This window comes from Lepidochelys olivacea, assembly GCF_965140295.1.
Source record: "Lepidochelys olivacea isolate rLepOli2 genome assembly, chromosome: 8".
NCBI lineage: Eukaryota > Metazoa > Chordata > Testudines > Cheloniidae > Lepidochelys > Lepidochelys olivacea.
Window position 1 is genome coordinate 74,570,268 of NC_140418.1, and position 15,219 is coordinate 74,585,486.

Below are 15,219 nucleotides of genomic sequence, written 5' to 3' on the forward strand. Positions count from 1 at the left end.
TCTGTTCGCAGAAATTAGTACATTTGATTGCATTGTATCTTCCTGTCAGGAAAGGGAAAATTAATAAGAGTGGCGGAGAAGGGAAGCTAAACAGAATTCAGGTACAGACTGGTGAAAATCTATCCATAAGACGGTGAGACACTCAGCACTTAGTACAGTCCACTCTGTCACATCACAAAATGAAAGTGACTAACAACATGGAAGATGCAGTACTGTGTGATATTAATTTCAGAAATATCATTACCTTTAAATCTTTTCTGTTCATCTCTGGCCATTTTTACAGCCAAGGCCAGTCCGATTCCTGAGGAGCAACCTGTGATGAGTACAGTTTTCTGAGCCATTATTTTCAGCTGGACGGCAGCAGATATAGTGGGAAGTCTTGCTACTCTGATGAACAATCACCTAAATGTTGTGGCTACAACTGAGTATTACTGACCCTTTATGCTTTATTTACAGCTTCACTGAGCCAACAAAACTGAAAATGCACACCTGGACATTGTATGATTAGGGGGATAATCTCCAACTGGACACTAATAAATAGGAGCAGATGCTTCTGCATGTATACATAATCTGGATCAGAGGCTACTCTATGTACAGGCAAACTAGGCAGCTGCCAAGGGCAGTAGATTTGGTGTGGCCACTCCTCTGTCAGGATGCAGGGGCAACTGGGCCAAATTTGGGTGGCACGGAAGAAGGCACACTGACATTTACCTAGGGTGGAAAATTGTCTTGAACCGCCTCTGATGGGGATCTTCAATGTACAGTACATTCAACACAATTACAACATCCATTTTAAAATCTTGCAAAACATTTGTGCCAAAAAGTTTTAGATAGTTGAATAATTAGGCCATGCCTATCGGGGGAGGGAGGTGGAGTCACCATCTCCTCCTGTCATACTCCGCTGCCTCTATCACAGCCCCCATGGGGGAGTACCCACAAGTCATGCACAAGAGAGTGATCTATGCAGTCACAGATAAACTATCCACCCCTACTTTACCCTCCACATTGGGGTACGAAGGGTGCACATGGAGCATAGCTCCCTGCTGTTCCGGCCTAGCTTCCTCCCTGTTTGTTTGTGTAACAGGACAACACTTATCCAAATTATAGTCCAATCTCTCCACAGCCACAGTGGCGGGGTCAGATTTTGTCCCTCAAAGAGGCACACAAGGATTTAACCACACAATGCCAATTGACGATATATTATTGAATGTTTGCAACTAAAAGTCCTAATAGAACATCTGGAAGAAGTGAAATGGAAAAAGGAGTGTGGCTTTGAAGAGAGAGACAGAAAGATGACTGAACGCTCTTGAGAGTTTTCCCAGTGTTCCACTTGCCTCTGCTCCAATCCAAAACATTTTATGTTTTTTTCCCTATTTTTGCAGCTTTCCCTTGTTATTTGCAGTTTGCCTCCTTTCCCGTTAGAGTTTCCAATGCTTTTACCTTTCCTTTTTAGTAAATTTTTATATTACTATTCATTTATAACAAAACATGATAGTCATATGGAGAAAAGCTTAATTTACATGTATAGTCACATATTTAAGTCTTTTACTAAAATATAAAGGTTACTCACCTGTAACCAGAGTTGTTTGAGATGGACTCTGCCTATTTATGCTCATGGGATGTGCCAATTGCGTGCAGTTTGACAGTGGAATTTAAGCAATGATTGTTGGAACACTCCTCTGCCCTCTTTCTTACTCCCGCCAACGTTTGCAAACATACTGAGGGCAGTTATAAGAAGGGGCATAGAGCTCCAACCACCTCAGTTCCTTCCACCACTCAGTCAGGTTCCATTTAGAAATTAGGACTCCAAGGAAGAGGGTAAGGTGGGCAGGGAATGTGAATACGCATAGCAGATCTCACAGTTCCAGGTAAGTAACCTTCATTTCTTCCTCTAGTGAGCGACTTCTGCATATTCTCACTCATGGAATAGTTTAAAAAACCGTAAGCTCGTAAGGAAGGATATGGAGTCCTAATTAAACAGAGACTGCAGAACTGCTCTGCCAAATCTAGCATTTTATTTGGATACCAAGTCTAGAGAAAGTACGAACAGAACCCAAGGTTGCTGCCTTTCATATAGTAATAGCCATGTTTTACAAACTAGTCGGGGATTGAGGAATTCAAAATGGAAAAGTTCATAAAATTGAACATCTCAAAGTTACAGTAAATGTGCATAAGTTGCAGTATAGTGCACTGCAGCACTTTGTCTTTCAAATCACAGTGAAGCCATTTCCAATACACTGAAGGCATAGGAATGTGAAGCAGTGTTGACTTGTTCTTCATCAACATCACTTTCATATGATTTTTTATCCCTGCTTTGAAAAATAGTTTGTCACTGGTCTTTTGTAAGACTGGCATTTGTAAAATTAAATCTGTAAGGTATTTCAATGAGTGGGGCATAGATGCTGCTTTGGTTGTAGTGGAATGGGCTCTAATCCCTTAAGGGAGAGAGACTGGTGCTAAATTATAAAACTTGTGGATATATAATTAAACCCATTTAGAAATTATTTGGCCCTTTTTTCTGCCTAAATAAGGGAGAGTACACTAAGATTTTTTAAAATGTACCAAAACTATCTAAAACCCATTGAAGTGTTGGTCTGAAAGGCACTGAAGAGAAGGTTGATGGATTGAGCATTTTCTGAACTGTCAGCTGGATGTGATAGAATGGAACGGAGGGAGCTCAGCTAGAGTGCCACACTCCCTTTTTATAACATAGCTCTCAAAACATTCACAAATGGTGAGTAGAGGGGCACATTAGATATTTTAACTGCTAGTTCCACAGTCTAAACCACACCTGGCCAGCACATCCCATGAGTGGAAATATGTAGAGGCCACTCAAAGTGCTATTAAGTGAATTGAGGCAGTGAATAAACAGCAATTAAGCAAATAAAGACACCATTTCAGAGGGCATTGTAAGAAAGGGAATTCGTAATGCACCAGGTCTAACACAAGTAGTTGTTGGGTATTTGATTAGGAGAGTGATAGTTCCCCAACAGCAGCCGAATCAGAGAGGGGGAAGTAACTCCCTGGTTGATTTCCCTCCATCTTCATCAGTGAAAGAAGAGAAGAGCCACACCCAGAAGAAGTGAAAATAAATAGATATCCTAAGGCGGTTACAAGACAAGCACTGTAGCAGAACAGTTCTAACCGTCACTCAGATGCAAAAGCCCTTTGCGTTTTGCTTCCTGAACAGGCTGAAGGAACTCGCATGCCTTGAGATCTTACTACCAAAAACAAAAAAACTTACACACAAACAGGTTTGGCTGAAAAGTTTGGATTAGATCTGAATTCCTCCAAAATTTGGGGGCATTTAGAGCTGGGAATTTAGTATGGGTCTACCCTTAATGTTACAATATGTCCATATACATGGTTAACAAATAGATAAATTACAAGTCAGTAAGAAATATTTGAGTGGGTCTCTTGCAACTTTAGAGCTACATAAAATGATACTAACAGTTACACTTCTAAATAGCATTCAGGATGACAATGCTGTCCAGGATACACAGAACAAGAATATTTTCCAAGAATCAATAATCCCATATTATCCAGTACAGTTTGGAAAAGTGCACTCAATGTTCCAGTATCGTTAATAACCATTTTATATAGGCATATAAAGAAATGACTTGTTTAGATCCCTACTAAAGTGAAATTATGGTTTGGCACAAAGGCTTTCCCTACTTTCCAAACTAATAAAAATACATTTGCTAATGTAACAAGCAGAATAACTAGCTTTTCAAATAAGGCACAAGATGACATCTAAAATGAATGAGCTAAATGTAATTATAATTTAACCTTGGCTATCAGGTTTGATCCTGACTTCACTAGGGAAAGCAAATGGCCAGATAAAAAATTTCAGCTCACACTGTATTTAGCTGATTCAGCTATTAGACAAAATGCTTCCGCTGTTCATGCACATTTATATTTAGCACCTGTAAGAGGGGCAACCTAGGCTTTATGCAACCTATGATGATGAAATTCCAATGATGTGGTAATGCAACTCTAATTAAGGGCTGGTTAAGCTTTCCATTTGAAATCCTGGTTTGAGAGATCTAACGTTTCAAGTTCTATTGTTTTAAAAGATCTGTCTGAAACGTGGCACACACGTTATTAGCCTAGAGGCCTATTGATTTGTTTAGAGGGGAAAAAATGGTTTAAATCTTCTGAACTGTTTTTCTGTTATTACACTGGCCAAGACAGTTCTAATAGATTTTATTGTTGTTATTCTGTAGGGAAGCAAATGGCTTGATGAAAAAAATTTAAAATGTGGTTATTTCCAAAAGTAAACTAAGTCCTTCTGTTACAGTGCCTAAATCTTTCCAAACAGCCAAGAACATGTACCTTGTGTATTTAGGCCTTCTCTATATGAGCAAAATCTGTACCTGTATTTCAGGAGCTGCCAGCACCAGTGGAGCAGGTTTTCCTGACACTGGTAAAAATGCCTGAGCTCTGTGTCTGTACAGCAATTTCATTTGCACAGCTGCTGAAATACAAGTGCTAGTTTTACTGGTTGAGATGCACCCTTAATGATTTCTAAATATGCACATTTGGGCCTTAAATTCTTAACTGCATTACACTATTATTTTCTGAAACACTTTCATTGCTAATAGCTTTGCTGATGCGTTTTTCACGCAAGTACATTTTTAGCATGGCTCATTCTGAGTGATTTAACACTATAAAGCTTTGGAATCTCAACTGTGTAGATTCAGGATTTCATAGGGGATTCAGACTTCATGCCCTTAAGTCCACCTAGTTCCTGGATTTGTTGTATATGATCCCTATACATCTGTTTGTTTGTTTGTTAACTTTAGAGACTGGGGGCGTAGAGAAGACATTTTTAAGGGCTAAATTGAGTGAAATTTTTGTGAAGTTAAAAACCAAATGACACAACTTCATGTATTAATTTACAACTTAAAATAAGACAACTTAAATGCACAATTCTGCTTCCACTGAAGCACATGGGAACTTGTCCATGGACCTCAAAAAGAGCAGGATTAGGCCTTGAATTTCCTTCCCCTAACAGTGAATGGAACTACTTGTGGGAGTGAGACAAGCAAGAGTTTGTTTAAAGTCTTGACTCAATATTATGCTCACCCTATATTCTAAATTGCCTTATATTAGATGGGTTGAAGAAAAGCCTGGTCAGCAACAGTATATTTTTACTACACTAAAGATAAAACGTTCTCAACAAAAATTGCTAATGAAGCAGTGATTCAGGATCACTTTTAGGTAGTATTTAGATATAAAGATGAAGGACTCTGATTTTAAAAATCCTAGTCACAAAGGAGCAGCCAAATTTATCCCTATAATTTAAGGAATTTTTTTTTTTTTTAAAAAAACAATCCTTTATTTCCAAAACAAAGTTACCATACAAATTATTTCAAAGCAATAATATTAAAACAAAATTGGAAAAACAAGAGGGTTGGGATTTACAATCAATATAAATATATTTAACTGTGTACATCACGACTGAATTAAAAATGTCTTCTTTGAATGCAATGCTGTGTTAAAACAATTTCACTTATGTTTTATTGCTTGTCAGACGGCAATAGTCTTTCTTCACAATCTTTGTCCCTGAAATAGATATGTATGCTTGTTAAAGTAGTATTTGTAGTCAGAATCTTACTTTCAACTTCCTTGTTTTATTTGCCAGATCAAAATCCATTTGCATTGAGGGTGGTCTTGCAGTAATATCTCTTTATAGTTTCTCTTAAATAAGCTCTCTCTTATGGAACTGATCAGACATGAAAATAAACTAGTTACAGCATGTTTGATAGCCACACAGTCTCTGTCTCACATCCCGCAGCCTGGCCTAGAAACATTAATAGGTGTTGCTTTATAATAGTTTCTACCACAGTAAGAGACAACTTCTCTGGAAATCCATAAATGCCAGCATTTAGATACATAATATAGTACAAAAGGCCCACAGACTAAAATATCTCAATATTTAATAAATAAATATATTATAATGTAGTCTACAGATATCCAACAGTTGCTCAGACTCCACACTGACTTATGCAGTACTTTGATAAGAATACAAAAATCTTGTAAATAAGAAAACAGATTAAGCAGAATAATTTGTGAATACTCATATTTATAATCCGATTAAATCCATAACTAATATACATTTAAAAGGAATAATGTCATTAGCAACATTACTGTAACTGTCAAAACTGTAAGAATTTTAAAAATCAGATTTTTCTCCAGTTGTGCCATTTGTATTCTGCACTTCACTCAGCTTCAATAGTGAAAGTGAACTAGTCAGTTTCATTTGGTTTATATATCTATTTCACTTTCCATAAGGAAGTGTTGGCTGCTAAGAGTCACTACTAGGAATAGTTATGTTGTGGAAGACTTTAAAGGCACCAAAGTAAAGGCAAACAAAAACTTCACCTCAAAGAGTGTTGTGTTCAAGTCCCCAGTATTGTAGGGGAATTTTTTTTTAAAAATTCTTTATTGAAATGCTAAAATATGAATTATGAAATATTTCTGTTGACACAGGGGAAATATCTGCTGTCATTTACGCCAATATAAACTGGGAGCAGTCCCATTAAAGTTAGTGGAATTATTCTGGTGCAACTGAGAGGAGAAGTTGGCCTATTATGTTTTGTGAATGTTTTAAACAAAAAGTTAAATTTTGGGCCTTAGTTACTTGACAGTGTATCTTTAATAAAAAAAACAAAATAACGTGGGTGATCTATGAAATAGCTTCACTAAAATGTGATCCACACCCTGGATAAATCTGGGAACTCGCTGCCATAAATAGATACAAATGTTAATGAACCATCCCTATATAAAAAGTCACAATTAAATTAAGAATTACTGTACCACAAACCACATTCTTGATTCTCCTTTGAGTTTATACTACATGATATTTGTACAGAAGCATTTTCAGCCTGCCTCATTTCTTTGTTGATATATTTTAGCATTCCACTAAGTGTCTGGAAGTCATTACTGTCTGATGTCACATCATCTACAGTGTATGTGAGGGGATCGAATGAAGATTCATTCAAACTGTTTGGTGGAGTATGAAGAAAATCCTTTCGACTCTCTGGAATCATTGAGGGCTGTAACGTAAGCATTTGTTTGAAGTCTTTTAACATGTTTTTTGATAGATCTAGGGAATCATCTTTAACACCTAAGTCACTAGCACTTATAGAACGACGCAGTTTTCTATGTTTGAAGTATGACGTATGAGAATGTTTGAAAGAATCCTGTTCTTGAACATCGAAGAGCATATGATCTGATAATACAAGCGGGATTGGTAGCTTCTTGATGCCTTCTGTTCTCTCATGCCCAGCAATTCTCGTTTGTAATCTCGTTACTTCAGATTCCTACAGTGCAATAAAACAAATATTTTTCATTTTTTTAAATGCTAATGTTCATTAGAACTATCCTCTGTATTCTGTGCCATGTGTAAATATATTTCCCACTACCTCCTTAATGACTGTGGAATCATCATCATCTTGCCTCTCACTCAATCCTGGACATCATCTTTGACTTGGAGCTCTCTCTAGGTCTTCATGCCCAAGCTAGATCTAAATCTTGCCTATTCTTTCTGCATAGCATCTACATCAGTGGTTCTCAAAGCAGATCTGCTGCATGTTTAGGGAAAGCCCCTGGCTGGCCAGACCAGCTTGTTTACCTGCCACGTCTGCAGGTTCAGCCAATCGCGGCTCCCACTGGCCGCGGTTTGCCGCTCCAGGCCAATGGGGGCTACGGAAAGCAGCGCGGGCCAAGGGACGTGCTGGCCGCCCTTCCCACAGCCCCCATTGGCCTGGAGCGGCAAACCGTGGCCAGTGGGAGCCGCGATTGGCTGAACCTGCAGACGTGGCAGGTAAACAAGCCAGTCCGGCCAGCCAGGGGCTTCCTCTGAACAAGTGGCAGACCGGCTTTGAGAACCACGGATCTACAGGGCTAAAACTGTCATCCAGGTTCTGACCTCATGTCTCAATTATTGCAATATCCTTTTCTCTGTCCTTGACAACTAGAGTCTTGCCCTGCTCATATACATTCAGAATGCTGCTGCAAAGATAATTTTCTCAGTCCATCATTAACATCTCCTCTTTGCATCCCCTTCTCTATTACATCAAACACAAGGTACCTGACCTCACTTTCAAGGCCCTTCCTGGCCTATCCCACCCTACCTATCATCTCTCACTCACTATAGAGATGTCAAATCTTGCCTCTGACTGGCAAATGATGCCAGCCATCATCATCCACTGGTCACATTTTCAAACAAGCACCTTCATGCTTTCTCCCATGTTGCCCCTCATGCTTTTAAGGAGCTCCCCTGCAAACATTGACGAAGCTACCTCATTATCTTTCTTCTAATCCAGTGGTTCTCAAGCTTTTGTACTGGTGACCCCTTTCACATAGCAAGCCTCTGAGTGCGACCCCCCCCCGGTTATTAATTAAAACCACTTTTTTATATATTTAACACCATTATAAATGCTGGAGGCAAAGCAGGGTTTGGGGTGGAGACTGACAGCTCATGACCCCCATGTAATAACCTCACAACCCCCTATGGGGTCCTGACCCCCAGTTTGAGAACCCCTGTTCTAAGCCCTCCTTAGAGCTCTCCATTGCCCTGATGTCTACAAAAAACAAAACAAAAACTGACAGTGCTTAGGCCACTAATGTGCTGAGACCACTGCCATTCATGCTGACCAATACAGTCTCATTTCCTTGTACTCCTCCAGCCAACAGTCTGTTGCATCTTGGCATGTACTTAGATTGTAAGCTTTCTGGGGCACGCACTGTCTTTTTATTCTGTTTGTACAGCGCATAACACAATTGGTCCTGGTTATAACGTGCTCTCTTAGGCACTATCATTATACAAACAAAATGATGATTCACCTGCAAAGTCCCTTAGTACCAACATCAGGGTCAATTTTTATTTGGTGCCAAACAGAAATCAGCAACAATATGATCATAATCATACAAAGGGCAGAGTTATGATATTTCCAACATATACAAATGCCTGGAATACCATGTGGAAGGCAGTCTCACTGTAAGCATCTCTCATTAGAAAACTGCGCTTCCATTTTTCTGGTTTCAAAGACCCGCCCTTTGAAAAAAATCAATTTCCAAAATGAAGGACATTAGAAAAACTGGAGAACAATTGCCATCTTAAATCTACAGAACAAGAGATTCACACTAAGATGGCCCATTTGGGACATGCTATAAAACAGTGGAAAAAAGACTGATACCCAGACTGGGGGGGAGGGGAATTAACTGCCACCCACGCTCAGCACTTCCATGAAGGAAGCCCTCAGCTAGCATTGGAGTGTACAAGAGGAGACAGAAGTAACGTTTGCCATAAAAACAGAAATTTTATTAGAGTTGACAATCCTCAGTGACACCAACAGTTCATCAATAAAATTTCTAAGGGAAAAAGAGGACTACTGGGACAGAAAAACCTCCATATCTATCTAGCACAATGTGAATACTTGTGGAGAGAAAAGTCTGAAAAACTCATAATGCTGCATTTTTAAAGAGATATTATGGGCAGTGAAAATCAGTATAAAAGATGAGTCTCTTGCCAGCAGTCACTGCAAAAATTTTAATAAAGAAAATCAAAATCATAAGTTTGAGGGAGTTGGGAAAATTAAGATGAATATAGAAGTAGAATCTGAAAAGCAGTGAAGCAATACCTCAAATGTCAATAGACTTGAACAGGGAAGTGAAACGTGGCTCTTCTCCTTTCAAAGTTGTACCTAGTGGAGTGGGCAGTGTACTAGCAATAAGCATTAGCAGTAAAGTACCATCTTCTCTCTCAGGGTTTTACACTGCCATCCACCACTAGAGTATCTGAGTGCCTTCTACACAAACTAGATTTAGCAACAGTTATGTTCTTACTAGGCTTCATGGAGTCTCTGGCTTTCCTCCCTTACTGAGGAATGGGAACTCTGCTTGGGGTAGGTTTTCTATTTCTTTCCTGCGAAGAGGAAAAGCAGATGATTGATGTTGTGAATGTCATTCTGTTTATGGTGGAAAAGCTATATCAAAAAGTAACTGTGGAATTATCTTTGAGAAATCATGGAGGATGGGTGAGGTCCCAGAGGACTAGCGAAGGACAAACAGTACCTATCTTTAAAAAGGGGAACAAAAAGGACCTATGGAATTATAGACCAGTCAGCCTAACTTTGATACATGGAAAGATACCAAAACAAATTATTAACAAATCAGTTTGTGAGTATCTAGAGGATAATGGGGTTATAAGGACTAGCCAAGCATGGATTTGTCAAGAACAAATCATGCCAAACCAACCTAATTCATTCTTTGACAGGGTTACTGGACTAGTGGATAGGGTGCAAGCAGATAACGTATTATGTCTTGATTGTAGTATTGCTTTTGACACAATCCATATGACATTTTCATCTACAAACTAGGGAAACATGGTAGACAAAATTACTAGGTGGGGTCAAAATTGATTGAAAGACCATACTTAAAGAGCAGTTATCAATGATTTGCTGACAAACTGGGTGGAGGGTAGGTGGAAGATGGAAGGGTCCTATCTAATAGGATCCTGCAGGAGTCAGTCCTGGGTCCAGTACTATTCAATATTTTCATTAACGATTTGGATAACGGAGTAGAGAGCAGGCTTATAAAATTTGCGGATGACACCAAATTGGGAGGGGTTGTTAACACTTTGGAGGACAGGATTAGAATTCAAAACAACTTTAAACAAATTGATTTCAGACCAATTCTCGAACCAGATGAAATTCAATAAAGAGAAATGCAAAAGTACTATGCTTATGAGGGAAAAAAAATGAAATGCACAACTACAAAAAGGGGAATAACTGGCTAGGCAGTAGTACTGCTGAAAAGGATCTGGCAGGGTTATACTGGATCACCAGATTGAATATGAGTCAACAACGTGATGCATTTGCAAAAAATTCTGGGGGTGTATTAACTGGAGTGTTGTATTTTAAGACATGGGAGGTCATTGTCCTGCTCTTCTCAGGACTGGAAAGGCCTCAGCTGAAGTATTGTATCCCATTGGGCAACACACTTCAGGAAAGATGGGCAGAGAGTCCCGGGAAGAAAACAAAAACAGTAAAAGATTTAGAAAAAACTTGACCTAAAAGGAAAAAAGTTAAAAAAGTTTAATCTTGAGAAAAGAAGACTGAGTGGGATCCGATAACAGTCTTCAAATATGTTAAGGGCTATTATAAAGAGGATGGTGATCAATTGTCGTCCATATCCACTGAAAGTAGGACTAAAAGAAATGGGCTTAATCTGCAGAAATGGAGATTTATATTAGATATTAGGAAAAATTTTCTAACTCTAAGGGTAGTTAAGCTCTGGAAAAGAGTTCCAAGGGCTGCTGTGGAATTCCTGTCAAAGAAGGTTTTTAAGAACAGGTTGAACCAACATCTGTCAGGGATGGTCTTGATTTAGTAGGTCCTGCCTCAGCACATGGGGCTGTACTTGGTGATCTCTCAAGATCCCTTCCAACCCTACATTTCTACGATTTCCTAAAGGTAATCAGATTAATCTAACCTCCTCTGAAAATTCATTCTACAGCTGGATCCCTTCAACTGAGAATGGTTTGTCCTGATTTCTTAAGCACTTTATTCTGGGCTTTATGATCTGCATTGTCCTAGAGAAGCAGAACTGTTTACCTGTAAATTAGAACATCTACTGAAGAAACTTTTATCTAACCTAGCACATTAGAAAAAAGAAACCTGTTAAAGAAGTGTTAGACATCACCATACAGAGCTACTCCTGCTAGTTATACACTAGGTGGTAACACTGGAATTTTGACATTCTGACACCTGTTGTATTTTAGCTTTTCCCTTTAAAAAGAGGGGGGCCATCTAGCTGTTTACATCCTGCACCTATATCTGTATGATCTTTTTACATCTAATTAAAATAAATGGGGTTTGTGATGTGACACCAGCCCATAAGGGGTTAATGGAGCCCTTGGGAGGCTGCACAGGAGGCAGCCAATCAGAGAGGGGCTGCGAGGAGCAGCCAATCAGGGCCAGGCTGGCCCATATAAGGAGAACTGTAGAACAGAGCAGCTTCAGTAGCTCAAGGAGGGAGGACTGGCTGCCTTGCAAGAGGAAGAAAGCTAACACCTTGGACAGAGCAGTGCTGGTCAGGGGAGCAAGAGTGAATTCCCGGCTGACTGCTAGCATGCTGAGGCCAGAGACAACAGCAGATAAGGTGCTGGGGCTGTGGGGAAGTGACCCAGAGAAGTAGACAGAGTCCTATTTAGAGGGGATGCAGCACGTAGCTGTCATCTACAGGATGACATCAGCCAGGACCTGGAGTAGTGGGCTGGCCTGTCTCCACTCACCACTTAGGAAGTGGCTGCACAACGAACTGCCTTTCCCCCAGAAGTGGGGGAGAACCAAGTGCAGCACAGCCAGAGAGCTGTGTCATGAAGAGGATGCCGCGGTCCTGAGAGTCATGTGGGTCCCCGTAGCAGAAGTGACGGCAGCAAGACACCACCAGAAGAGGACACAGAGCTAATTCCCAAGACAGCCAGCAGGAGACGCTGCAGTGGTGAGTCGCACGCTGTCACAGGGTTACATGGACTATTATTATTACAGTATATATTCACAATAGTGTATTTCCTTAAGAATTTTTACATTTGTAAAACACAAAATTGGTCTTTTGTAAAGACATTTTTGCATAAAACAAAATGGCTAAGTTATCAGGTGTATAGATGTATATTAACTCATTGTGGACTGAACGGCTCTCACACAATCCACTCATACAGCATGTGTAATCCTCTGCTGCTCTCAAATCCAGTTCTTCCACATGGCAGAGTAAAACTCAGGCCTATACAGTAACTCTTCCAGGTACTTCTCATTCCTTGTAAAAACAAACATGAGGTAAAACAGGGTAATTAATTTGTTGGCATAAGGGAGCCTTTGTTTTTGCCCTCAGACACCTTAAATGTCTCATGTACAACACATTGCTGTGTTAACTTACCTTCACAAGCAGTGCTTCATTTGCAGCTTGAACCATTTCATTTCTGGCCTCAAGTTGTTGCTGAAGATTATTGACAGTGTCCTGAGCCTCTTCTAACTCCTGCTGCAGCTGCTGCAATTGTCCACTTAGATGATGAGAGCCAGATTTCTGGCTGTCTGTGGACATCTGCCACCTTTCCTGATTGGTCTGATGTGCAAGCTTCTAGAAGTTTTAAGAAATAAAGTGAAAAAAATTATACAGATTTTGTTTTATGCCAACTTTCCTAAATACTATTCTTTCTCATTTCACATAATATATGTATAGACTGGAAGGGGTGCAAGTAACAAATTTCAAAACTCATCACCATTAACACATCCGGGGGTTTTGACTAAGAAAAAATGGTTACTAACCTTTTCCTTAACTGTTGTTGTTCGAAATGTGTTGTACATGTTCATTCCACACTAAGTGTGTGCATGCCCTGAGTAGTCGCCAGAAATTTTTTCCCCCTCAGTGGTACTGGTCAGGGTGGCTTGAGCACCTTCTGCTGATGCGCACTGATAGTGCCAGAATAAAGCACCCAGCTGACCCCGCGCCCCCTCCGTTCCTTCTTTCCAGAAAACACTAATGTAGAGGGGCAGAAGGGCAGGTCGTGGAATGGGCATGTGGAAGACATCTTGAAAAACAGTTACGGAAGTTTAGTAACTTTTTTTTCCCTCTTCGAGTGACTGCACGTGCATTTCACGCCAAGCGTCTCCCAAGCAATTGAATAGGTGAAGGAGTTCATGTATACACACACCCACTGCAGAACAGCTTGGCAAAATCTGGCATCATCTCTGGAATGCTGAGTAATGGCATACTGGGAGGAGAATGTGTACACACCAATAACCAGGTCACTGCTTTACAAGTGTCCTGAATAGGAATCTGCACTATGAATGCTGCGGAGGATGCTTGAGACCTTGTGGAATGAGCAGTCAGAGTAGCTGTTGGCGAAACATCTGCCTGATCGTAACAAGTGCAAATACATGAAATAATCCAGGATGAAATTCTCTCTAAAGAGATTGGGATGCCTTTCATCCTGTCAGCCAAAGTTATGAACAGTTGGGTAGACTTTTGGAATGGTGTAGTTCTTTTTATGTAGAATGCTAAAGCTTGTCTAATGTCCAGCTTCGGGTAGAATCAGTAGGCAGACTGCCGGATTGCTAAGAAATTGCAAAAACAGTTTTGGAGGGGAAACTGGGGTGAGGGCAAATACATCTTATCTTTAAAAGAAGACTGTGTACAGAAGTTCTGAAGTGAGGGCACAGAGCTTTGGCTGAAGTGTTGGCCACTAAGGAAACCACTTTTCAGGAGAGGTATAATAAGGAGCACGTTGCCAAAAGGTTCAAATGGCAGTCCCAAAAGCTTCGATGAGACCAAGTTCAGGTCCCAGGGAAGAACTGCTTCTCTTACTTGGGGGTATGACCTTCCTAGGCCTTTGAGGAATCAGACAGACATGTCATTTGGGGAAGAAAAAAAAAAAAAAAAAACCCACGAGTTACACACCTGCAGGTGGAAAGCTATTATTCCTGCAAGGTGAGCCTTGATTAAGGAGATTGCTAAACCTTGCTGTTTCAGGTGCAGTAGATACTCAAATATGTCTTGTATGGACGAACATGTGGGTGAGACTCCACACTGGGACGCCCAAACAGAGAATAGTTTCCACTTAAAGAGGTAAGTAGCTCTGTTGGAGGGCTTTCTACTACCAAGTAGGACCTGACAAACTTGCTCTGAGCAATCCTGCTCTCTGGGATTTAGCCATGAAGCTTTCAAGCCATTAGATGAAGGGAGTTCAGGTTCGGGTGGAGCAGCTGATCATGGTCCTGGGAAATCAGATCCAAATGCAACGGAAGCGTGATTGGAGTTGCCTCAGAGATCTAGAAGAGTGGAGAACCAGTGTTGACAAGCCCATGTTGGGGCTATTAGAATAACCTGGTCTAGCTTGATCTTTAGCAGCACTCTGTGCACCATAAAGATGTTCCAGCTATGGTAGTAGAAAGGTATCTGTGATAGAACCCAGACTGTGCTCCTTACAGGAACACAACTGGTGACAACTCTGGTTGTACATATTTGCAAATAGGTCTGTCTTAGTCCCCCACTGCTGGAAAATGTCTCTTGCCATATCTGGGCACAGGGACCACATGTAGTGACTGGAAAAGACCTACTGAGGTGATCTGCCAACTCATTTTGCATTCCCGGAAGGTAAGATGCTTCAAGGTTGATTGACTGGGCTATGCAAAAGTCCCATAACTACATTGC

The 15,219-nt window shown here is 40.4% G+C and overlaps 1 protein-coding gene and 1 long non-coding RNA gene across 11 annotated transcripts in view; one reads left to right on the top strand and one right to left on the bottom strand.

Moving 5' to 3' along the window:
* Window positions 1–15,219, top strand: part of LOC311525227 — a 34,352-nt gene that overhangs the window by 15,888 nt on the left and 3,245 nt on the right. For 4 of the 5 annotated variants that reach the window (XR_014712720.1, XR_014712721.1, XR_014712722.1 and 1 more), the window contains 3 exons: window positions 6,921–7,068; window positions 11,527–12,513; window positions 14,539–14,634. This is a non-coding gene — a long non-coding RNA (uncharacterized lncRNA). The remainder of the gene's footprint in view (window positions 1–6,920; window positions 7,069–11,526; window positions 12,514–14,538; window positions 14,635–15,219) is intronic. The other variant, XR_014712724.1, reaches the window with a different exon arrangement.
* CCDC18 (coiled-coil domain containing 18) overlaps window positions 5,421–15,219 on the bottom strand; it is a 71,363-nt gene continuing 61,564 nt past the window's right edge. For all 6 annotated transcript variants that reach the window (XM_084637162.1, XM_084637160.1, XM_084637161.1 and 3 more), the window contains 2 exons: window positions 12,946–13,146; window positions 5,421–7,328 (listed from right to left, as the gene is read on the bottom strand). In XM_084637162.1, coding sequence (XP_084493288.1) covers window positions 6,807–7,328; window positions 12,946–13,146 — 723 coding nt within the window. In that variant the 3' untranslated portion in view covers window positions 5,421–6,806. The remainder of the gene's footprint in view (window positions 7,329–12,945; window positions 13,147–15,219) is intronic.